At 49.1% G+C, this 24,015-nt stretch overlaps 3 protein-coding genes across 3 annotated transcripts; 2 read left to right on the forward strand and 1 right to left on the reverse strand.

Annotated features, from left to right (window-relative positions):
* The first annotated feature begins 255 nt into the window (after positions 1-255).
* On the forward strand, positions 256-2,348 carry LOC140858662 (endoglucanase-like). Its single transcript, XM_073259970.1, has 7 exons — positions 256-426; positions 522-719; positions 878-955; positions 1,083-1,235; positions 1,335-1,443; positions 1,584-1,750; positions 1,839-2,348. Exons 1-7 carry the CDS (start codon positions 271-273, stop codon positions 2,214-2,216), a joined length of 1,239 nt encoding a protein of 412 aa, XP_073116071.1. The 5' UTR covers positions 256-270; the 3' UTR covers positions 2,217-2,348.
* Positions 2,349-3,949: 1,601 nt separating this feature from the next.
* LOC105036900 (uncharacterized) lies at positions 3,950-7,631 on the reverse strand. The gene is made up of 9 exons (XM_073259002.1): positions 7,419-7,631; positions 7,210-7,332; positions 7,025-7,090; positions 6,873-6,939; positions 6,657-6,757; positions 5,435-5,479; positions 5,023-5,352; positions 4,819-4,921; positions 3,950-4,312 (listed from the first exon to the last, which is right to left on the reverse strand). The coding sequence occupies exons 1-9, from the start codon at positions 7,452-7,454 to the stop codon at positions 4,230-4,232; spliced, it is 954 nt and encodes a 317-aa protein (XP_073115103.1). The 5' UTR covers positions 7,455-7,631; the 3' UTR covers positions 3,950-4,229.
* Positions 7,632-20,298: 12,667 nt separating this feature from the next.
* LOC140858420 (uncharacterized) lies at positions 20,299-22,802 on the forward strand. The gene has a single exon (XM_073259003.1). The coding sequence runs from the start codon at positions 20,380-20,382 to the stop codon at positions 22,327-22,329; it is 1,950 nt and encodes a 649-aa protein (XP_073115104.1). The 5' UTR covers positions 20,299-20,379; the 3' UTR covers positions 22,330-22,802.
* The last annotated feature ends 1,213 nt before the right edge of the window (positions 22,803-24,015 follow it).

Raw genomic sequence — 24,015 nt, forward strand, 5'->3', positions numbered from 1 at the left:
AGACAATCAAATTGGCATGGTGCATGATCATGTAGTGCAGGATATAATTTCTCCAAAAGAGAGGTTTAGAAATAGATAAAATATAACCATTTGGTAAACTTATAATGATTTGAACTCCAAAACCTAATAATATGATTTTAAAAATATATAAGATACCGTAGAACACTTCTTTTGAGAAGGCAAAATATGACCAATTGTTAATCCTCTCTACAGGTTGATCTAAGCGGTGGTTACTATGACGCTGGAGACAACATCAAGTTTGGCTGGCCCATGTCATTTAGCGTCGCCCTCTTGAGCTGGGCTGCCACCGAGTACAAGGCACAGATTTCTGCAGCTGGCCAGCTCGACTACTTGCACTCAGCGATCAGATGGGGAGCCGACTTCATACTAAAAGCTCACACTTCGCCAACCACACTCTATACTCAGGTCGATCTTCTTGCCTCTGAAACATCAAAAACTAAATATACATTCATTGCAACCATTTAGAAACAAGATCGAATGCGTCTTTTGGCAATCGGCAGGTAGGTGATGGATCAGACCACTCGTGCTGGGAGCGTCCAGAAGACATGGACACGCCTCGTAATCTATTCAAGATCACTGAAAGTTCACCAGGCACAGAGGTGGCTGCAGATGCTGCTGCAGCCCTCGCCTCTGCTTACATGGTATTCGAGAGTGTCGACCCCGACTATGCAACAAAACTTTTAGAGGAAGCAAAAGCAGTGAGTGAAGAAAATATCAGTAGTTACACCCTTTTCCTCGATCCATTTGGCGAGGATTTATCTGACTTGATTTCCTTTTTGTACATAGAATCCATTATTTTGAAAAAGAACAAAATTATCTTTTTGCATGGTATGCTTATTGGTGATGCTTTGATCAGCTTTTCGAATTTGCCGATAAGTATAGAGGATCATACCAAGCCTCTTGTCCATTCTATTGCTCCTTCTCCAGCTATGAGGCAAGAATTCTACTCTCATTGATTAGCTATAAAATTTGTTCCAACACTATTGCCCGTGCATATTAATCTTAATAATGATATTGCCTTTCAAAAGTAATCTTTATAGTCCCATTTACTCTGTGTATAGGATGAGCTTCTATGGGGTGCCACTTGGCTGTTCAAAGCAACTAAAGATGTCCAATTTCTGACATATGTATCAAATAACCAGAAATGGAGTGATGTTGTTCCTGAATTCAGCTGGGACAACAAATTCGTCGGAGCACAGGCTTTGCTAGCAAAAGTATCCATAGACAACCTTCTATAACATTTCTAATTGATGGTCTGTGTTACACAAAATGACACAACCGTCCAAAAATTTCTAATGTGATTCTTCTTTCAGGAATATCTGGCAGGGAAGAAAGATTTAGCTATATACAAGACCCATGCTGATGCATTTGTTTGTTCGTTGATGCCGGGAAGTGGTGCTGTGAGAATCCAAACCACACCGGGTACTGAATCTTTCTTGTTAAGCAAGAGTAGATTCCAAACATCACCCATGTTTTTCTTTGAACGCTACACAAGAATGCCACTTTACTTTAGATCTTGAGTATAGTAATTTTGCAACATATTATTTGTTTGCCATCTCCAGGAGGGCTTCTGTTCACTCGCGACACTGTTAACTTGCAATACGTGACGAGTGCTGTTATGGTGCTGTTTTACTACTCAAACACCTTAGATTCAGCTGGGATTGGTGAAGTCCAGTGCAGCTCAGCTAATTTTACAAATGCTCAAATCAGAGCATTTGCTAAATCACAGGCAAACATCATAGTTTTGGTGTCAATCAGTACTTCTCGGGGATCGAATTAGTTCTCATCTAACAAACTTTTAATGCAACTTCTTTCAGGTGGATTACATACTAGGCAACAATCCACTGGGCTACTCATACATGGTGGGGTTTGGCACCAAGTACCCGAAACGCATACACCACCGAGGTGCATCCATACCATCCATCAAATATCATCCAGCAAAGGTGGCCTGCGGCGAAGGCTTCGCCGATTATTTCAACACTGATAACCCTAATGCCAACATTCATGTCGGAGCAATTGTCGGTGGTCCTAACTCCGGTGATGCATTCGGTGACGTTAGATCAGAATCTATACATTCAGAGCCCACCACCTACATGAATGCAGCCTTCCTGGGTGCCTTGGCACCTCTGCTCGATGAAAAATGTCGCTTGCAGCTGCCACTGGACGACGGAGCATCGATGGCATCCACTTCCTAGTTCAGCGGATGATTATGGTAGTAGCAAATATTAGTAATATGTTATGGAGATTGTAATAAACCTGGGCGGCTTTGTTAGAGCTCAGAAAAATAAACAATTTCTGGCATGCTTATAACTCAGGCCTTTGTTGCCTGGTTTCCATTATGCGCCATTTGTTTCATCTGGATGGATGCCGAATGCTTGGATAAATGATGCTAATGTAGTCGGACTTAATGAGATTTACGTCCCGGAATCAACTGTTTAAACATTAGTTTTAGAATAGTGAGGGAGGATCCTTATCAAACAAAATAAGGGGTCATGTTAAACATTGGTTCCATATCACTACACGAAGTAACACACAATATCCATGTCTGCCATCTTAAGCCGTGAGTACTGTGGAAAATTATGCATATTTTTATCAGCTTAGATGCTGTTTGGTAGGAGATGATATTTCATAACACTCCAGTGATATTAGGTAATATGATCATTTTGTTTGATATTACAAAATTTCATCAAATAATGAAAGATCCAATGATAAATTCGATTATAGCATCACTGCATAATACAGTGATATTATCACCACACATATCCCAAGTGATAGCACATCACCGGATACTAGTGATGTACTGAAATTATTTTGAAACAAAAATATCTCTAGCCAGTAAATTAGAAAGAAAATAAAAATCCTCCTCGTCTTTTTCTATAGATGCCTATCTACTAGATATATTTTTTATTTTTATTGATTGATTTAGTTAAATGATATTAATATCTTTTATTTATTTATTAGATACCTATTTTATTTATATAGATAGATATGGTTAATTGGTATGGATAGATCATGCTAAATTCTTTATACTTTTTTTTCTTAATTTATTTTGATGGGCTAAATTATTTCTAACGGACAGTCCTGATATTGATGGTCAAAATTGGCTGAGCCTAATCAAGCCTGATAATATATAATATTATCATAATATCATTTTAATAGATTTATCAAAATAAATACCTATAATAATAAATAAATAACTAAATATTATTATTATTACTACTGCTACATATTTTTATGAGGAGTTATAAATGAAAAATATTCAATCAAATTATAAAATAATTATTATGTACTAATGTATAAGACTATTTATGATATTTTATATATTATCACTATCATTATTTGGTGATATATCAAACACAGTAAAATTTTATTCCAGTGATATACCAAATACAGTGATTATATACCACCTTAGTATTTGCACATCACTTCAATGTTCATATTATCCCAGTGATTACATCACCGATGATATACCAAACAGCATCTTAGTTTACCTCTCTTCCCTCCTCTCCTTCATTTTTTGAGCACGAATCCTTTACTGTGCACCGCATCGTGCGGTGCACACTGTGCATGCTTGAACGTACAACTGGTTGTGCAATGCAAGCCGCATGCAGCTTCCATCATGCGATGGATGGTTCGCGTGCATTGCATGCGAAGCAGAGGATCCATGCCCAACCCTTTTTATCCCTTTTGTTAAGGGGCGGGTTTAACTCTTTGGAGAGCTTGGAAAGCCAATCAGCTAAACGGTTAAAACTACCATAATGTGGATTAGAAACCAAGGTGGCCCACTTATTCCTTCTTCTTTGAAGAAATCAATAATAAAAGTTGGAATATGGAGTTCATTGAAAATGAGAAAGCCGAGGACAAATTTTAGAAAACATTGATAGGCAAGAACAGGAAAATTTTATGTGGTGTGAAAATATCCACTCCATAAGGAAGCAACATGGAATTTGCATTGTCTAAAATAACTTACCATTAGAGGGACAGCTGCACATTCACTGCACATTAAAAGCTGGCACGTTGAACATAAGCAATCCCAATGATATGATTGCTCTGAATCTTGTTCAAAAATGATTCCCATGAATCTTCAGTTTACTCCATAATTTGACACATCCCAACCAAACGGGCTCTTAACCTAAAAACAAGAATACATTGGAAGAAAAATACTTATCCGAAAGCTTGCTTCTCTTGAGTATGCCAAAAGCACGAGTCTACTTGAATGTAAACTTCCACACCTCCCGTACATTGGATGAACCATCAGCAACTTCAGCAAGCAAACAAGCTTCCATGATGCCTGATGAAAGTGGCCCCGAGTAATAAATTTAAACTTGATAGAGCCATGAAGAATGAATAGATATTGATCTAAATATAAACATATGCATGAATCCACATGCAACAGTATACATATAATAAACCTAAGGAGAGTTGATGCATCAAGCACATTTACATTCTAAATGAACAAAACTCTGTAGCAGTCATGAGTAATGATGAATGCTTCCTGGTAGGATGCACGGTTGTGTATGCGATCTAAATGTGAATATGGTGAAATCTCTCTCTAAGTGTATAGCAACGCAGGCTTTCAACACAGGGCAAAGGGGGAAAAAGAGGACTGAGAGCATAAACGATGATATTGTTGAGGAATAGTCCCAAACCGGATAGCTTAAGGACCCCAATGGTGCTTATATACTCATGGGCTATCCACATGCTAGCTCAAGCTTACGTTGGACTAACACATATTCTCCAAGATGCAGTTCTTTTTTGATACAATCCAAGATGCAGTTTTTGAAGAGCATATCTCACCATCTTCTTTGACCAAATGTAGAAATTGTCTGGTACCCCCGCCTACTCCAAAATAATGCTTTTTTCCTGCCATGTAGATTACTCCAGAAGGACACCGCAAACACTGTAAAGTATACTCTTAATCTCAGTGATTACCAACTTATAACGAAGGGAGAACTATATGCCAGTGATAAACAACAACAATTCATGTTGAAGGGCACTTGCCTTCTTGATAAGCCCATAAAGACTATGGAGGGAGGACAATGAATACACAGTTTCCGCCATTAATATGATGTCATAGCCATCACAACCCTTTTGCTCTGAATCATCTGTTATTTTTTGCTGGTTCATATTTAATCCACACTGCAGCAGCTGGTGGATTTCACTCCAGTCGCCAGCAAAAAAGCGTACATCAGGGGTACCCACATCTGTCTTGTTTGTAATCAGCAAATGTTGCTGAGAAAATTTTTTCATGAGGTTGACTTTTACGTTTGGTATTGTCAGATGCTTGAGGACCTCAGCATTAAAGTCTTGGAAATGTATAACAGCTGCACCCTGATGAATAAAGGAATACATGGATCAAAAAATTGCAAATAAATCCCAATAGTAAACCAATCAGAAACAGTAGAGATCATACCTCAAGACATGTAAAGATCCCAGGAAGACCGTGACCACATCCAAGCTGAAAATAAGACAGAAAAGTTGTCAGTAGCAATCAGAGCAACTTCAGAGATGGCTATCGACATCTGATGACAATATAAGAGGGTCATCACTATTTTGATATGCAGAATGGAACATGACAGGAAACTTATTATTCTAGCACTCATTAAAAACAAAACATATGGATCAATCCAAAAACAAGACATATTGATTAAAAAAAAAGGCGAGCAAGGCCTTGTTCATGAAATACTTTCAATAAGAAAAAACAACATGAGCATCCTCCATCCTACACGTAAAAATCGATTTTCATTTAAGCAACTTTAGCTCGTAATTGGAAAAAAAAAGTTCTACAAAGTTTTTCTTGCAATTGGAACTTCGAAGCACACTTAAACTACTGTCGCATGCTTGGAACTATGCAGACGCTGACTTCCCCCACCTGCTGAAGCCAAGAAAAATTCATCCATTACATAAGGAAGCTATCACCAAATCTCCTACCTGGCTACCTTGATATTCAGTTTTTTCCAATTATAACCGCCCTGTTCCTTTACCTGATTTCCAATATCTGAAAACTAATTGCACAATATTTGTAGAACACTAAAACCATAGCATCATGATACAGTATAAGCACTGATGTCATGATCATCCATACATGCATATCATTGCCAGTAAAGATATACAAGCTGTTACTTCATAATATTTACATCTTGCTCAATAAGATAACTTAATGAAAACTTATACAAGCTCCCAGAAACTTGTAAGTTTTTGTACATGCGGTATTGGCAAAATAAATATTTTCTATAAACATGTTTAAATTAATTTGTCTCATGCTCCTTTTCCCCACTAAATTTATCTGGCAATATGATCATACAGATACTGCTACATATGCTCAAATCTATGCTCTATCACCGAATATAGAAGCTTGACATTGACTTCAGAGTTCAAATCCACACAATTCCATTCTTATACAACACTTTAGTCCGTTAACTAGAGTTCATGGCAATATGGTAATGGTAACTTTTCCGACATGAAGCAGTTGGGAAGAAAATTTCATTCCATGCTCATGCCTTATCATGAAAACTAGAGAACCTAATTGCTAATTATCCAAGTACAATGCAAAAAAAATCCACTTCAAAACCATTTCCCATGAAGTTTCACATGACCTAAGAGCACAAAATATCACCTGAGACCAAGCAGCGCACCTCTAATACTCGCTTTCCCTCAAGCATTAACCGACCTTCTCGGACCTCAGAACGGAGGGTCTTGACCAGATCAACTGACCCTTCCCACAGTTTCAATCCTCCTAACCTCGTAAACAATTAAAAAAAATGTAAATATATGCTTAAATTAATGTGCTAAAGACCAAAAGTTATTAGTAAACAAGAAGAAAGCAGCAAATTAAAAAAAAAAGATTTCACCTTCGTATTTTCCTGCGACCAAATCCGAATTGGCCACCCCAAAAACATCGAAAGTACTTACTCTTCCCTAAAAATGAAAACCCAAAAAATGCTAAGCTACAGAGCTCCTTTTTTTTTTTTTCTCTCTTCGAATTCATAAATAAATCAGATACCTTAAGAAGGGTGAGCTCATCGTTAATAACAATGGGCTCTACATTTGATTTCACTGTCGATGATTCCTGCGAGCAGGACACGATTCACGGGAATTGGAAAATAAAGAACTGCTTTTATGAACAAAAAAAAATACTCATCGATAGCGGAAAAACCAAATGGCGAAGAAAAGCAGGATCGGAATTACCTCAGAGAGGAGCACTTCAACGCAAGGAGGAGGGGGAGGAAGAGGCTTCTCTGGAGAACCAAAGAGCCCAAACCCTAGGCCCTGCTGGTTGGGATTCGAGAAGGAGAATAGAGGGTACGTCTCCTGACTCAGGAATTGGAGGAACAAAGACGTGATGAACGACGGATTGGGGAAAAGAAAGCACGAGGAAGAGTTAAGAAGATATTTACCTTCGGCTTCGAAGAACTGTTCTTCTCCTCCGCCATGGACGGCCTCCTGCTGGGAGCAGCAGAGGAGCAGACGACGGATGAGAATGGACTGGAGGCAGCGAGTGGCAGAGGAGATGCGCCGGCGCTGGAGGCTGGAGGGAGGAAGGAAAGGAAGAGCTCGGCTAGGGCTTGAGAACCCGGGCAGGGGTGGCTTACTGGCTTTTGGGAGGGAAGAGAGGATTTTATGGACAAACTTGAGGTACTTAACTGTAGTATCTATAACTTGTAAGTACTTCTATGTAATATTCTCTTATGTCAGGTTTCAACCAGTCCCTGCAATCAAACGGAACATATAACAACCAGTCCCTGCAATCAAACGGAACATATATAAAAATTCAAGATGCTTAAATGTAACAACGTCAATATGTAAGGACTTCAACGCAATATCTTTTCAGTTCAAGTTTAAATTAGTCCCGGCGACCAGCATGGCGAGACTAGTTCCCCAACAAATATTTAATCTGAATTGTGATAATAGCAATTTATTTGGATTTCGATGCAATGTTCCCTTGCATGGGGTTTAAACTTGTCCCAGCACGGAGCTTTACCGGACTAGTTCAAACCATAAAAAAAATGAAAATTAATACAAATAATTTTCTAATTACAATCTGATTCCGGATATTTTTTTTTCATCATCTATGAGAATCGTGTATTACTTGACAATCATTGCGTGTTGGTGACATATAGCAGTGCTATAAACATTAGTATGGTACCTTATTTGATACTTCTGAAATCCAACATAAGTTCCTCAGATGGAAATCAATGGTGGCTTTTTAACTATGTTGATAGTTGCTTTAAAAGAATAATAATTAATGACCAATTTGCTTTTAGACAAACATGTTTGTTTTGATAATCATCTCGATTACTTGTCTCTGCCTGACTGATTTTTGAAGATAGCGTTGTTGCGGCCAATCGCCTCGTCGTTCGATCGCCGGGGAGCGTGCACCTGCAAAAAAGAGAAGTCCGCACTGACCGGAGGCGGCTCCGGCGGGGACCCTCCGACGGTCAAGTCAGAGAGCAACAGTGAAATGAAGACAGAGAGCTCGATCGAGAGAGAGAGAGGGAGAGGGAGGAGCAAGCCTGTGGTTTCGAAGTCGAGAAGTGGGGAGAGATCCCTCGCACTGTTGCCTTCCCTGGTTTATATAGTGGAGCACGGCATGGCGCCATCATTAATGGCGCAGACAAGTGAGGAACTGTCAACTCACTGTAGACTGTCAGAGTCGCCGTGAAAACGTCACGTCGCCGTGGGGCTGTCAAATCACCAGGGTTGACAATGCCCCTAGATAGCCGCGCCGCATGTTGCTGTCAGAACTGACAAGGTCTGGCGGCTGTACGGCGATAGGAGGAGTCGACCGACCCTGAGTCGGTGGCCAGCTGAGTGGCGTCGGACCCCTCCGTTAGTCGGGGAGTCTTACGTGAGTCGGCCATCAGACCTCTGGGTTCAGTCGGTCGGGGAAGGTGTGCCCGACATATCCTCAGTCGGTCGTGAGTCGATAATTAGCCGGTGATGGCATCCGTCGGTCGGTCGCTCCGGCCGCCAGTCGGTCGGTCCGGCCGTCGATCGGTCGGTCGGTCCGCTCGACCGTTGGTCGGTCGATCGGTCCTTCCGACAGTCGGTCGGTCGGTCCTTCCGGTAGTCGGTCGGTCGGTCCCTTCGACCGTAAGTCGGTCGGTCAGTTCCTCCGGCCATCGGTCGATCGGTCGGTGGGTATCCCCCAACAGTTGCCCCCCTCCACTCCTGAGTCGGATGGTGAGCTGGCCGATGCTTTCACTCGGGCAGCAATCCTGGGCGACTAGGAGTGGATTTGTCGCATGCACAGGTCCGACCGTACCGCCGGTTGATCCGATGTCAGGCGCCCCATAAATGCCGAGCGATTTGGGCGTCTAGTCGGTGTCAGATGTCACGTCGGCGTTAGGTGTCAGACGTCGCGTCTGATGTCAGACGTCGCGTCTTGTCGTCGTCAGACGTTACGTCGGTGTCAGGAGATCGGGTGCCGGACGATATGGTGTCAGACGACCGAATATCCGACGCCGATCGTGGGAGCGTGGGGCGCTGGCAGGCGTCCCATCGGGAACGCGAATCGACGCGGGCGCATAAATGCGAAACGGCATCCCCGCGTGCCGCGTGTCGAAGGTGGTTGGCCGGCGCCCCCCGTATTTAATACGGGCGGTGCGGCCGTCCCGGGATGGGGCGCGTCGAATCCTCAGCCACCCGGAGGCCGCCGCATGTCGCGCATCCATGGAGTTTCGGTCGGCGCGGAGTCATCTTGGCCGTCGGACGAGCCTATATATATAGGACCTCTCGGACCCAAGACCCCACCATTGCCATTTTGCTGCCGAAACTCTGTCCGGGCGATTTCTCAGTCGTCGCGGGCAGAGCTTTCTTGCTTCCAGAAGAGCTCCTCCGGTTCGTGGTCTCTCTTCCGTCCTCCTTATCTTCTTCTTCTTCTCCGTTCCTTTCTCATTCGGTTCCGGTACAATGGCCAGGAATCCGACTCAGGGAGCTCGGTCGGGGAACCCAACCGACGACTCCCAGTCGACTCCGGAAGATGAGGTTTCCTCGCTTTCGGGGCCGAATGTTGATCGGCTTCGGGAGCAATATTGCATCCCGGAGCAGTTTCAACTGTCCGCCCCAGGGGCCGGCGGTCGGGTTAACAGCCCTCCGCCTGGTCAGCTGGCGCTGTACGTCGAGGACCTTCGCACGGGTCTTCGGCTCCCGATTCCGGAGTTCGTCCGGAATCTTCTGAACTATTACGGACTTTGTCCGGCGCAACTAGCGCCGAACTCTGTCCGTCTCATAATCAGTTTTGCGTTTTTGTGTCAGCTCTTGCCGACCAACCCTCGCATTTCTCTCTTTCGGGCCTTCTTTGTGCTCCGTCCCCACCCTAAAGCCCGAGGGTGGTGGCTCTTCAACCCCCGGAAGGGCCATTCCTTCATCACCGATCTTCCATCGTCCATTCATGGGTGGAAGAACCAATTCTTCTTTGTTTCTTCTCCATCTTCTTGGGGCTTTCCTTCTCACTGGGGCGTGCCCCGAACCGAAGCCAATGATAACAGTCGGGTGGAAGCGGACGACCGGGAGGACTTTCACCGACTGAAAGATATGTCGGTCCCGAAGCAGAGGGAGCTTGTTACCGAACAAGCTCTCTATGACGCCGGCTTAAGCTTGGTCCCCCGACTAGGTATCGTCCGATTTCTCGGTCTCCTTTTCATCCGACCCTTAGTTTGGTTCTTTAGTTAACACCTTTGTCGGTATTGCAGGGACACCTCCAAGAATGCGGCCGACAGATGCGGAGATTCGGCAATTCGCGACAAGGAAGAGGCCAGCATCGGGGGCCGGACCTTCGCGTCCGCCGAAGAAGCCTGCTCCAGCGGCGCCGATCATCGAAGCGTCGGTGACCGATCAATCCGAGCCCATCATCGCGCTCGCGGCTCCGACGACGCGTTCGGAGGAGAGGCCGATGGGTGAAGCGGCCGAAGGAACGTCAGCGGCATCACCGGAGGCGGTGGAGCCGGATGTAGTTCGGGAAACCGAACATCATCCGACGGCGTCTGTGGCCGCAGCGGGGGGTGCTGGTTCTACTTCGAGCATCCCCTCGCTGCCGGTTCCATCGGTCGGGGCGACCGATCGAGGGAAAGCCCCGGTGGACCCCGCGGACGAGACAAGGTCGGGGAGTCGCTCTGTGCCACCCAGCGCACAGTTCCCCGAAGGGGCGTCGGCGTTGGCCGACCACAACCTGGCGAGGAGGTTGTGCCAGGGGATCCTTCTTCCGGCTGACGTGGAGTCGCTGAGATCTCGGCAGGTAACCGAGATGCTATCCAAGTTCTACCCGACTATGGTCGAGGTAAGCTTCGCATCACCTTCTCTTTTCCTTAGAATTTTTCTCGTTATGTGATCCTGATGAAGCATTTGCAATCGGCAGCTGATCTATACAATGTCGGAACTGGAGGTCGGGTACCGGAGGTTCGGTAATGTCCGGGCCGCTTATAAGGAGAGGTCGGCGGCGGCCGAAGCCGAGAAGGCAATGTTGGTCGACCATCTTCAGCAATCGGCCGACCGGAAGGCCAAGTTAGTAGACGAGGTCTCCCGGCTTGGGTCCGAGCTTAGGTCGGCCAAGAAGGAGGCCAGACATAAGGGTCGGGCCGTGCGTCGTCTTCGGCACGAACGGGACGGCGCCACCGCCGAACTCCAAGGCGAGCGCGAGCAGCTTCGGGTGAGCCTGGAGAAGCTCGCCAAGGCCGAGGAGGAGCTTTCGATCGCCCAAGCCGACGCCGACATAGCAAAGGCGGAGGCGGAGTCGGCGAAGGAGTCGCTCGGCCGGGCGGAGGAAGAGGCAAGGTCGGCGAGGGAGTCGGCCGATCGGGCGGTTGAAGACTTTCGGGTCTCCGACCAATATCGGGAGGAGATGCTCGAGTCGGGTTTCGCCTCGTACCGGGTGGGGTACGAGGACGGTCGGGAGGCAGTCCGAGCCTTGTATCCGGAGCTTGACCTTAGCAGCATCGTCCCACCGGGGGCCGAGGAGGAAGCCACCGAGGAGATGGCCGACCAGCCGTCGGGAGGTGTAGTTGCTGCGGAGGAAGTCATCCCGGAGGAAGCGGCGCCGACTGCCAGTCCCCCGCCGACCGAAGGACCAACTTCCGCCGTCGACCCGGCTCCGCTCGTGGCCGACACACCAGTCATCCCCGATCTCCCGTCGGTCGAGGAGATCGACTCAGATGGGTGATCGGGCCATACCGATTTTTCTTTGCTTTTTCTGTTTTTTGAAATATATGTAATCGGGCTTCGACCCGACTTTGTACATTTTGAATGAAAATTTTGAATGAAAATTTCTTCTGCTTTCCCTTTGTCTCCTTCTTCAAATGTATAGTTGAATGCCTTAGTGAGTCATTAACTTGTGTAAGTCGCTAACTCACATAAGTCGGTAGGACGTTCGGCAACTCGTGCCGCTACGAAGGAGGGGTAAGTCCCGACTTTGGGTCGGCTTCTGATAGTCGAGCTCGTCAGTCGGGCGCATCTTATTGAGTCGGGAGCCGACCGAACCTGGCAAAGGTTCGGTAGTCGGGCTTCCATGGACGCGTTCAGTCGAATGTCGTCCGACGCAGTGTCGGGGGAACGACAATAAGTCGGATCCCCATGCTCTTGCGTCGGGTATTCGTTCTGTATCTTCCGATATACGGTAGTAAGCCGAATATCGTCCAGCCGGTCGTAGGTCGGTCGGCAAGTCGTGGATGCGACTAAGGTCGCGTTGTGCGATAGACGGTGGTAAGCCGAATATCCCTCGACCGGCGTAGCCTGGTCGGAAGTCGCGACGTCAGTCGCGTAGGCTTTTCGCCTCTCTTTGGTCGGGGCCCGATCGGCTTGTCAGCCGATGGTTTGGCCCGAAAGTTCGACCGTAGAGGGAGTGTCAACTCCCGACCATGTAGATGAGTCGGTCCTCGCAAGAGTTTGATGGATCACCGACGATAAGACCGTTGGTTCCAGGAGGACACTAAGTCCACATCGGCATGTCGGGGCTTGACCTTGATGAGCACCGATCATTAGTCGAAGAGTTAAAACTCCGAACTTTCAAACTGAATTTGTATTCCGACTATCGAATTACAAAGTTCATTGGTAATACAGCTTCAAGTTGTCGGCATTCCAAGTTCGGGGAATGGGTTTCTCCTCAAGGGTCTCCAGTCGGTAGGCTCTCGGACCGTAGGTGTCTGCTACCTTGTAGGGCCCTTCCCATTTTGGAGCCAACTTCCCTTGGTCCAGGGGCTTCGATACTTCTGCCTTCCTTAAGACCAAGTCGCCAGTCCTGAAGAGCTTCGGTCTGACCTTGACGTTGTAATACCGAGCGACCCTCTGTCGGTACGAAGCCATGCGAATTTGGGCCTCGTCCCGCAGTTCGGGAGGAGGTCTAGGTCGGCCTCCGACTCTCGGAGTTGTCCGGCTCTTGATACCGCTCGATCCTTGAAGATGGCAGGCCAATCTCGAGCGGGATCATGGCCTCCGTTCCATAGGCCAAACTGAAAGGCGACTCCCCGGTCGGAACGCGGGGGATCGTTCGGTAAGCCCACAGAACGGAGCCCAGCTCATCGACCCAGAGACCTTTGGCTTCGTTTAGTCGGGTCTTGAGTCCGTGGAGCAAGGTTCGGTTGGTCACCTCGACCTCGCCGTTGGATGGGGGTGCCCGACCGAAGTCAGTCGGTGCCTGATGTGGAACCTGGCGCAGAAGTCTCTGAAGTCCTGGTTGTCGAATTGCCGTCCGTTGTCGGTGATGATGGTGTGCGGCAATCCGAACCTGAAGATGATGGATTTCTGGATAAAGTCCTCCATCTTCCGCTCGATGATCTGCGCCAATGGTTCGGCCTCCACCCACTTGGTGAAGTAGTCGATGGCGACAACGATGAACTTCCTCTGGCCCGACGCTGGTGGAAAAGGACCGAGAATGTCGACCCCCCACTGGGCGAAGGGCCACGGAGTGACAATAGGGGCAATTTGGTTGGCCGGTTGGTGTTGAACATTGGCATACTTTTGACATGGCTCGCACCTCCAGACCAACTCGGCTGCATCCCTCTTCATGGTAGGCCAGTAATAACCTTGTCGCAGGACTTTGTAGGCCAGGGACTTGCCTCCCAAGTGATTCTCGCAAATTCCTTCGTGAACCTCTCGGAGAGCGTAGTCGGCGTCGGTCGGTCCCAAACACCTAAGCAGGGGAAGGGAGAACGACCTCTTGTAGAGTCGGCCATCCATGATGACATATTGTGAAGCCGACCATCGGAGTCGCTTGGCCTCCGTGGGATCTTCGGGACTGATCCCGTCGGTCAGATACCGGACATCGGGTCCATCCAACTTGGTTTGGATGTTAGCTGCTGTACTCCTTCGACCCGATCGATGCTCGGCTGCTCGAGGTTCTCCACGAACGTCCGACCCAAGGAGTCGAAGGCCGAAGTCCCAGTCTGGAGAGTGCGTCGGCACGGGCGTTCTTCGACCTAGGGATGTGGGAAATTTCAAAATACTTGAGGCGTGCCACGAGGTCCTTCACTTTCTGAAGGTACTTGACCATGGTCGGATCTCGCACCTCGAATTCGCCCTTGACCTGCCCTACGATCAGCTGAGAGTCGGAGAATGCCCGGAGGCTGTCGACGCCCAGCTCCCTTGCCATCCTCAAGCCGGTGAGGAGTGCCTCGTATTCGGCTTGATTGTTGGAGGCCTTGAAGTCGAATCGGAGGGCGTACTCGGTGACCACCCCCTCCGAATTCGTGAGCAGGAGCCCGGCCCCGCTTCCCTGAGCATTTGAGGCTCCGTCGATGTGGAGTACCAAGGTGGAGATCGGGTCTGGCTCAGAGACCGCATCTCGTCCTGGGTCTTCAGCTCCCGACCCTTGGTCGGTTGTCGGGCATTCGGCGATGAAGTCGTCCAAGACCTGAGCTTTCAGGGCAGGCCTTGGTCGATACTGAATGTCGAACTCACTGAGCTTCATCGCCCACTTCGCGAGTCGTCCAGATGTGTCGGGTCGGCGCAATATCGCCCTCAGGGGCTGGTTGGTGAGCACCACTATGGCATGGGCCTGGAAGTATGGACGGAGTCGTTGCGCGGAGACGGTCAGGGCGAAAATCATCTTTTCCGTCTCCGAGTATCTGGCCTCTGCGCCGTGGAGCACCTTGCTGGTGTAGTAGATAGGCTGATGGGTTCGACACTCATTTTCTCGGATGAGCACCGAACTGATCGCCTCAGAAGATGTGGCCAAGTAGAGATACAGGGTTTCCCCGACCTGCGGCTTTACGAGCAGCGGTGGGGAAGCCAAGTACCTCTTCAGGTCTTCGAAGGCCTGTTGGCACTCATCCGACCAAGAAAACCCAATTGCGTGACGCAAAGTTTTGAAAAACGGGAGGTACCTTTCAGCTGATCGAGAAATGAATCGGCTAAGAGCGACAATTTTTTCGTTCAGCTGTTGGACCTCCTTCTTGGTGTTCGGATGACGCATGTAGAGGATTGCCTTTATCTTCTCAGGGTTGGCCTCCATCCCCCTCTGTGAAACGAGGAATCCAAGGAACTTCCCTGAGGTCACCCCAAAAGCGCACTTGGTCGGGTTGAGCTTCATTCGGTGTCGTCGAAGGGTGTGGAAGGTCTCCTCGAGATCCTGAACATGGTCCGGGATCTGCGCGCTTTTCACCAGCATGTCGTCCACGTACACCTCCATGTTGCGGCCGATCTGGTCTTTGAAGACCTTATTGACGAGTCGCTGGTAGGTGGCGCCGGCGTTCTTCAGTCCGAAGGGCATCACCCAATAACAGTAGAGGCCCTTGGGAGTCACGAACGCGGTGTGCTCCTCGTCTTCAGGCGCCATCCGGATCTGGTTGTACCCGGCGAAGGCGTCCATGAAGCTGAGCAGTCGAAATCCGGACGTCGCATCCACCAGCTGGTCGATCTTGGAAAGCGGGAAGCTATCTTTTGGGCAGGCTCGGTTGAGGTCGGTGTAGTCGATGCAGATCCTCCACTTTCCGTTGGCTTTTTTGACCATGACAACATTGGCGAGCCAATCGGGATACGTGGATTCTCGGATGAAGCCTGCTTCGAGTAGCTTGTCCACTTGTTCGTCGATGGCCCTCTGTCTTTCTGGAGTGAAGGACCTTTTCTTCTGCCTCACCGGCCTCATCGTCGGGTTGATGTTGAGTCGGTGGGTTATGGTTTCTGGAGAAATGCCCGACATATCTGCTGCCGACCAAGCAAATATGTCAGCATTGGCCGTCAGCAGCTCCGTCAGTCGGCGTCGTTCGGTGTCGGCAATTGAGACCCGACCCAAACTTTCCTGTCGGGATTTTCTCCTATCGGGATCGCCTCGAGCTGCTCGGCCGGCGAACCTCGCTCTTCCTCCTCCCGCTGGTCCAGCTTGTCGATTGTCAGGGAGCCCTTCGACTCGTCGTTTTGAGCGGAGATTTGGAAGCATCGTCGGGCGAGCTGTTGATCTCCGCGCATCTCCCTGATTTCGTTTTTGGTCGGGAACCGAACAAGAAGATGGTACGTCGAGACGATCGCCTTGAGGGCATTCAATCCGGGTCGTCCAAGTATGGCGTTGTAAGCCGAAGGAACTTGGACGACCGCGAAAGTTAGGTGGACCGTGCTTTGCCGTGGTTCGGTGCCACCGTCACGGGCAGGGTGATTTCTCCCTCTGTCGTGACGGCGTCTCCGGCAAAGCCGATCAAGGGCATGGAGAACCTCTTAAGTCGGTCAGTTGACAGTTGCATTCGGGAGAAGGTCGAGTAAAACAAAATATTTGTCGAACTTCTATTATCAATAAAAATTCGTTTTACATCATAATTTGCTATTGTCGCCGACACAACAACAGCATCGTCGTGGGGAGTTTGGATGCCCCGAACGTCGTCCTCCGTAAAGGTGATTACGTCGTCCGGGCGTGGCTTTTTCGTCGGCTCCCCTCCCGCAGGCATCCCCGGGCCCAGCCGCTTGGAGATCATGTTGATGACTCCGGCCGTCGGCTGATTGTTCGCCGCTTCTTTAGTCGGCTGGGGTCGTCGATCGGCAACTGGTTGGGTCGGCGGACCCTTCCGAAATTTGCCGAGATACCTTCGACGGATGAGAGCTTCGATCTCATCCTTCAGCTGGATGCACTGCTCGGTGTCGTGGCCGTGACTTCGGTGAAATCGACAGTACTTCCGACGGTCGAGGCCTTTTGCCTTCAGAGGCGGAGGCCGTCGCAGGTATTCTTCCCCCTCGATCTCCATTAGGATCTGCGCACGAGGAGCGGAGAGAGGAGTGTAGGAGTCATACCTGGGGCGTGCCGGCCTCGGAGTCTGTTGTCGGGGTGACTTTTGGATTCGTCGGGGTGGCGAGACCCGACTATCGGTCGGGGGCCTGCTGGGTTCGGCGGGCTCCCGACCTTTCCTCCGCTTCTCTTTCGGGCCTCTGGGCTTGGCCAAGCGTCGGTCGGACGCTCCTTCGTCCGCACGCATATACTTGTATGCGCGCTCCAGCAGCTCGGCGTATGTCCGGGGGAGGGTCTTGTCCAGAGAATAGGTGAATCGGGATGCCCTCAGGCCCCGCTTCATGGCTGAGACAGCCATGTCTTCGTTGAGGTCCCGGACCTCAAGTGTGGCCGTGTTGAATCGTGCCACGAAGTGTCGGAGCGTCTCATTTTCCCCCTGCTTGAGGGAGAAAAGGCTGTCCGACGTTCGCGGCGACTTTCGGCTGGTGCTGAAATGGGCCACGAACGAGTGCTCGAGCTGTCCGAAGGAGTGGATACTTCCCGACCGGAGTCCGGAGTACCAGGCCCTGGCAGCCTTGCGGAGCGTAGCGGGGAAGTCGATGCAAAAAAGAGCGTCGGTTGCCCCTTGAATCGTCATGAGAGCTTTATAGCCCTCGAGGTGGTCGACTGGGTCGGTGGAGCCATCGTATGGCTCCACGTGCGGCATTTTGAACCGACTGGGAATTGACTCGTCGAGGATCAGTCGGGAGAGAGGTTGGGCGGTCTGGAAGTCGACGTCGTTCGAAGACTTCTGACCGTCCATCTGCAACTGAGCGAGTCGGCGGTCGATTTCCTCGAACCGACGCTCGTAGTCGTCCGCTCGTCGATGCTGGGAGATCCCGGGAGTGGAGTCTCCGGAAGATTTCGAGAGGGAGGCCGACGGCGTGCGCGGTCGTTTCTCCTTCCTTGCCCGTTCCAGCGGAGAAAGGGAGGGCTGCTGGGACCGTCGGTCGTCACGCCAGGGCCGCTCCTCCTCTTCTCCGTGGGAGCGCTGTTGAGGGCGCTCGCGCGGAGGCGACGGGGATCGGCGCGGTCGTCGGCGGCTGCTCCTGGAGGGCATCGGACGGGCCGCCGGTTGTTGCTGGAGGCTCTTGACTGCGTCCGTCAGTACGGTCATCTACCGTACGATGGGCACGATCTGCGCCTCCGTGGTCACCGCGGGGTGTGGAGAGCTGGGCTCCGCCGCCGGCGGTGGCGGGGAGGCCTCTTCCCGGCGGGAAGAGCACCTTGCCGATCCGGTGATTCTCGATCGTTGAGCTCTTGTCTTTGTCATGCTGTCCCCCTTCCTGGCGCGTCAATCTGTTGTGGCCAATCGCCTCGTCGTCCGATCGCCGGGGAGCGTGCACCTGCAAAAAAGAGAAGTCCGCACTGACCGGAGGCGGCTCCGGCAGGGACCCTCCGACGGTCAAGTCAGAGAGGTGACTGGGCAACAGTGAAATGAAGACAGAGAGCTCGATCGAGAGAGAGAGAGGGAGAGGGAGGAGCAAGCCTGTGGTTTCGAAGTCGAGAAGTGGGGAGAGTCCCTCGCACTGTTGCCTTCCCTGGTTTATATAGTGGAGCACGGCATGGCGCCATCATTAATGGCGCAGACAAGTGAGGAACTGTCAACTCACTGTAGACTGTCAGAGTCGCCGTGAAAACGTCACGTCGCCGTGGGGCTGTCAAATCACCAGGGTTGACAATGCCCCTAGATAGCCGCGCCGCATGTTGCTGTCAGAACTGACAAGGTCTGGCGGCTGTACGGCGATAGGAGGAGTCGACCGACCCTGAGTCGGTGGCCAGCTGAGTGGCGTCGGACCCCTCCGTTAGTCGGGGAGTCTTACGTGAGTCGGCCATCAGACCTCTGGGTTCAGTCGGTCGGAAAAGGTGTGCCCGATATATCCTCAGTCGGTCGTGAGCCGATAATTAGCCGGTGATGGCGTCGGTCGGTCGGTCGCTCCGGCCGCCAGTCGGTCGGTCCGGCCGTCGATCGGTCGGTCGGTCCGCTCGACCGTTGGTCGGTCGGTCGGTCCGCTCGACCGTTGGTCGGTCGGTCTTTCCGGCAGTCGGTCGGTCGGTCCCTTCGACCGTAAGTCGGTCGGTCGGTTCCTCCGGCCATCGGTCGATCGGTCGGTGGGTATCCCCCAACAAGCGTCATCTGATGATGGGATCTTCCAGCTTCTTTCAGTATTAATTTTCATCAATAATTGTATCTGATAATGGGATACTTCCAAGGTGCTTTTGTGTGCTTTTACAAATGATCAGAACGTAGTCCGCACATAATATTTGTATATTACTTGTGAAGCTTACACACACTAATCAGCAGATAGAGTCTCCCAACTGTGTTCATGCTATCAACCCAAGGCATCGACTCCACTAACCCTCCTTCGTTTCATTTTTCATCTTACTCCTTCGTTTCATTTTTCATCTTGCATCCAAGAAACCTTTAAAGCATTGTTTTGTACGTTACTCCAACAGTGCAAACAATATGGGCATGTAGGTGGGTGGTAGCACAAACAAGACTCTGGAGTACAGACAAGAAGTGAAAAACAGTCATTAGTGAACTTTAATCGTTGATAGAATGTGCATCTCTTTTCATCCATTCGAATGATTTTAATTATTCTAGGTCAGTGAAAATTCAAGAACTTCCGATTCCCTGGCATCTCTTCGTGGCTCTTCATAATCACGATTAGTACAAGTTTTCATTCATAAAAGGAAACAAATGATGGTGCAACAAATAGGATTTGTGCAACAGAAATTTGTACCTGTATGCCGGCTTTTCTAGCAATGGTTTGGGCACATTACTTCCACTAACATCAAGTATTGTTGCAGCAGATCATCAAAATTCCAATATCCAGGTTGGTTGCTGCTGATCGATAGCTATGGACGCTGGTTCTGCAGGGTAGAGGTAATTCACCTCAAGGATAGTTACGACTTACGAGCAGTGGCCTAACCAGCGTCACGTATGGAAACTTGGAATTCCTCCTCGAATACTGTTTTTTATATAGAAAATGCGTCACTCCATCGTATCGGAAAATGCTTGGAAAAGGGTCGCGTCCTAAAGATTAAACCACGGACCCCTCGCCAATAGCGCGAGGGGCGGCACCGTCTCGGTGGTAGACCGACCAGACCTTTCTTAAGTCGATCGAACTGAGCGCGCGCTATTCCACTCCGCCGCCAGCCCCTCCCTCGCTCACCTCATGTCGACCGGGCGGAGACTGATAAAGAACCGGTCTTTGACGGTGCTCCTGCGCCGCCCCTCGCCCTCCCGCCATGTGTCTACCGCCGCCACAAGCGCACCCCCCGCGGCTGCCGGCGATGGTGGCGGCGGCCACCACGGCGAGGATCACCGCCTACGGTCCCTCGCAACCGCCCAGACGCCCTCCGACGCCCTCCTCGCCTTCCGCTCCCTCGACCCTTCCCTCCGCCGCACCTCCCATTGCAACGACCTCCTCCGCTCCCTCCTCCGCTCCGGCGACCCCGGCCACCGAGCCGAAGCCTTGGCCCTACTCCGCAACATGCTTCGCCCCGACTCCACCTGGCCCCCGGACCGCGTCACCTGTTCGATATTATTCTTTAATCTCTCCAAACGAAGCCAGCCGGTGGAGGACGAATCCCTCGACTTCGTTGTCCAGATGGCCAAGAGGGGAATTTTTCGATCCGATGCCTTCCAATTCACAGAACTCGTCAACAAGCTCTGCTATGGCGGCGGCACGGCCAGGGCTTGGGATTTTGTTCACGCTGTGAAGAACGCCGGCGGTGCCATCGAGACCCCTGTATGCAATGCTCTCCTGGCCGGTCTCGCAAGAGACCGGGAATTCCAAAAGATGAATTTATTTTTCTCCGAGATGAAGGACATGGGTGTTCGCCCCAATGTTGTGACTTTTGGGATCCTTATCAACCATCTGTGCAAGTCCCGCCGCCTCGACGAGGCACTGAAGATGCTCGACGTAATGACAATGCCTGACTCGGAGGTGAGCCCCGATCCGGTCACCTTCAACACCATCATCGATGGGCTCTGCAAGGTGGGCAGGCTCGATGACGCTCTGGCACTGCTTGACCGGATGCGAATCCGACATGGGTGCAGTGCCAATACTGTCACGTATAATAGCCTTATTGATGGGCTCTGCAAGGCCGGCAAGATGGACGAGGCACACGAATTGGTGGCTCGAATGGAGCGAGAAGGCGTTCCTCCTAGTGTGGTCACGCTGAACACTCTTGTATCTGGGATGTGCAGGCATGGCAGGCTTGGCAGTGCCCTGGACTTCTTTCGACAGAAACGTCACACTTGGGCTGATGTTAGAGGCAATGCCGTCACTTATAGCACTCTGATTAGTGCTTTCCTCCATTCCAACAATGTGGGCAAGGCCATGGATTTGTTTGATGAGATGGTTGGTGAGGGATATTCTCCAGATTCGGTTATATATTTTACGCTGATATCTGGATTGAGCCAGATTGGCAGGTTGGAGGATGCATGCTCCATCGTGTCATCCATGAAAAAGAATGGCTTCCAACTCGATACAAAAAGCTACAATATTTTGATAAGTGGGTTCTGTAAGAAGAAGAAACTAGATAAGGCATGCGACATGCTCCAGGAAATGGAGGAGGCTGGACTTCGACCTGATGTCTTCACTTACAACACCTTGATAGCCGCTTCATGCAAAGCTGGGGATTTTCCAGCCGTGGATCAGTTGTTGAACAAGATGGTCGATGATGGCTGCAAGCCTTCCGTGGTCACTTACGGTGCCCTGATCCATGGTTACTGCAAGGCTGGCAATCTTGACGAGGCCTTGAAGAATTTTCAGAACATGGATACTGCTGGAGTGCCCCCCAACACCGTGATATACAACAGTCTTATTGATTCTCTCTGCAAGGATAGGAAGATTGATATTGCAATTTCTCTTATGGATGAGATGCAAAAGAAAGGTGTACCTCCTGATGTTATAACATATAATGCCATATTTAAGGGTCTTTGTGACAGTAATATGTCAGATAAAGCCTTTGAGTTGATGGATCGAATGAGACAAGAAGGATGCAATCCTGATTATGTGACTATGGATATTCTTACAGAATGGTTATCAGCTATTGGTGAGATGGAGAGACTCAGATGTTTTGTGAATGGGAAGGGAATTGCTATCTCACAAAAATAGTCTTGACCAGAAGTGGTCCTCCAATTTTATGGAGCGTATGTACTTTGGTGTTGTTTTCTTTGAACTGAGCTTGTCTGCCATAGAAAACAGAAACAATTTCTACCATGGATGAGCATATGTGTGTGGGAGAGGGATGCTTTGGAGTATATCTTTTATAATTAGCTCCCAGCCTCCCACTGGTTGCAGATGGGCTTACGAGCATATCTGGTTTTTGTTTTTTGTATTTGAGGATTATCTGTTTTTATGGTTGACCATGAGTGGCTGCAGCTGAGGCCACCTGCTGGCTGCAGAGGCTACCTGAAATGTTATGATATCATGTTTTAATAGATATGATGTCCAATTTCCATAAGGTGGAGGAGAAATCTGGATACTCAAAATTTCAGCAGTGTTTGTTGGTATGAGAAAATCCCTTGACCTTTAAGTGATTTCAGTTGTATTCCATTTTGTTTAGATGTGCTTTTGGCAATTCCAAATGTAGTCTTATTATCTTACACATTGCACGGGATACTGGCCTACGGTAATTGCCATCTGGATTCTGAAAAGAGTACCATGACATCTGTTTCTTTTCTGGATCTACTAGAATCTCCAAGGAACCATGGGGCATATGTGGAGATTGAAGTCTCATTAACTAAGTGATTCTTATCATCTCTTTCATTTTATGGTAAGTCAGACACGTATCGGATGTTGCTTCAATTGTGCTAGTGACCTTCTCCTTGCTGAATGAAGAATGCTTCTTGGTGCAGGGAGACAGGGAATGTCTGATCAGGCTTCTATTGAAATGTGCCGTTGATTTGGTGTTGTGACGAAGCTATATATGTTGCTCGTGGAGTAGATTGAGATTTGAAACAGAAGTATATGACTTATTTCCTAGAATTTTCACAGTATCATTACCAATTTTATATATACTGTCAAGTGCTGACGAATACCAGGAATTTAAGTTGCCTGGCTGATGGTTTATGGAAGTCCTAGATGGATATTCTTTGAGATTGGCTGCATGATGGTACTGCATATGTGAGCATAGGCAAAATCCCTTTAGTACCTATCAAGTGCAGGGGCCGTGAGCAAATGGTTTTATTTGGTGGAAGATCTGCCTGGCCATAACTCAGGTATCAAGCATCATATATAGAGCCACAATGGAGGAAGTGGTGTGCAATAGAAACCATGCCTTTGTTGTATTTGAATCTGAAATGACGAGGATCTTGCATACTTTTTATTGCTGTTGTTTCACTTTATATGAGGTAGAGGTTATATATGTAATAACCCAGTTTTTTTTTTAAAAAAAAAAATAATAATAACAGAGGAGGAGGAAGACTCCTAGCCGGAGTCTTCTTTCTTCCCATCTCCGGCAAAATCGGATCGATAGAGTCCGATTAGGGGTAGGAAATCACCTCTATAAAATCCTCTTTCTCTCTTCTAAAGCTAGCCATGACGAGCATCAGATTTCTTCTTTTATTTTTCTCGAATTTTTCCGTCGAAGTCGCGGATGTCCTCATCGTGTTCATCTCAAATACTCACCGAAGACCTCACCGGAGTCGTAGGTAAGCCCTTCTTCTCTTTCCTCTCTTCCTTCCCCTTCTTTCCGTAGCTCGCACACCCTTGCCTGCCGTCGGGATCGTCGGAAAAACTCATGAAAAAGGTAAGACCTTGTTTTGCTCTGTTCGGTCGAGCCATCTCCCTCCCTTTTCC

Source organism: Elaeis guineensis, chromosome 6 (genome assembly GCF_000442705.2).
Source record: "Elaeis guineensis isolate ETL-2024a chromosome 6, EG11, whole genome shotgun sequence".
Taxonomy (NCBI): Eukaryota; Viridiplantae; Streptophyta; class Magnoliopsida; order Arecales; family Arecaceae; genus Elaeis; species Elaeis guineensis.

Bases quoted from the DNA above. Each gene is read 5' to 3' on its own strand.
- LOC140858662 (XM_073259970.1), top strand. From the start codon at position 271: ATGTCATTTAGCGTCGCCCTCTTGAGCTGGGCTGCCACCGAGTACAAG. The intron at 427-521 runs GTCGATCTTCTT...GGCAATCGGCAG, and splicing joins CAACCACACTCTATACTCAG to GTAGGTGATGGATCAGACCA. The intron at 720-877 runs GTGAGTGAAGAA...TGCTTTGATCAG, and splicing joins TTTTAGAGGAAGCAAAAGCA to CTTTTCGAATTTGCCGATAA.
- LOC140858420 (XM_073259003.1), top strand. From the start codon at position 20,380: ATGTCGACCGGGCGGAGACTGATAAAGAACCGGTCTTTGACGGTGCTC.
- LOC105036900 (XM_073259002.1), bottom strand. From the start codon at position 7,454: ATGGCGGAGGAGAAGAACAGTTCTTCGAAGCCGAAG. The intron at 7,091-7,209 runs GTAATTCCGATC...TCCTGCTCGCAG, and splicing joins TTGAAGTGCTCCTCTCTGAG to GAATCATCGACAGTGAAATC. The intron at 5,353-5,434 runs GTATGATCTCTA...TTTATTCATCAG, and splicing joins GGATCTTTACATGTCTTGAG to GGTGCAGCTGTTATACATTT.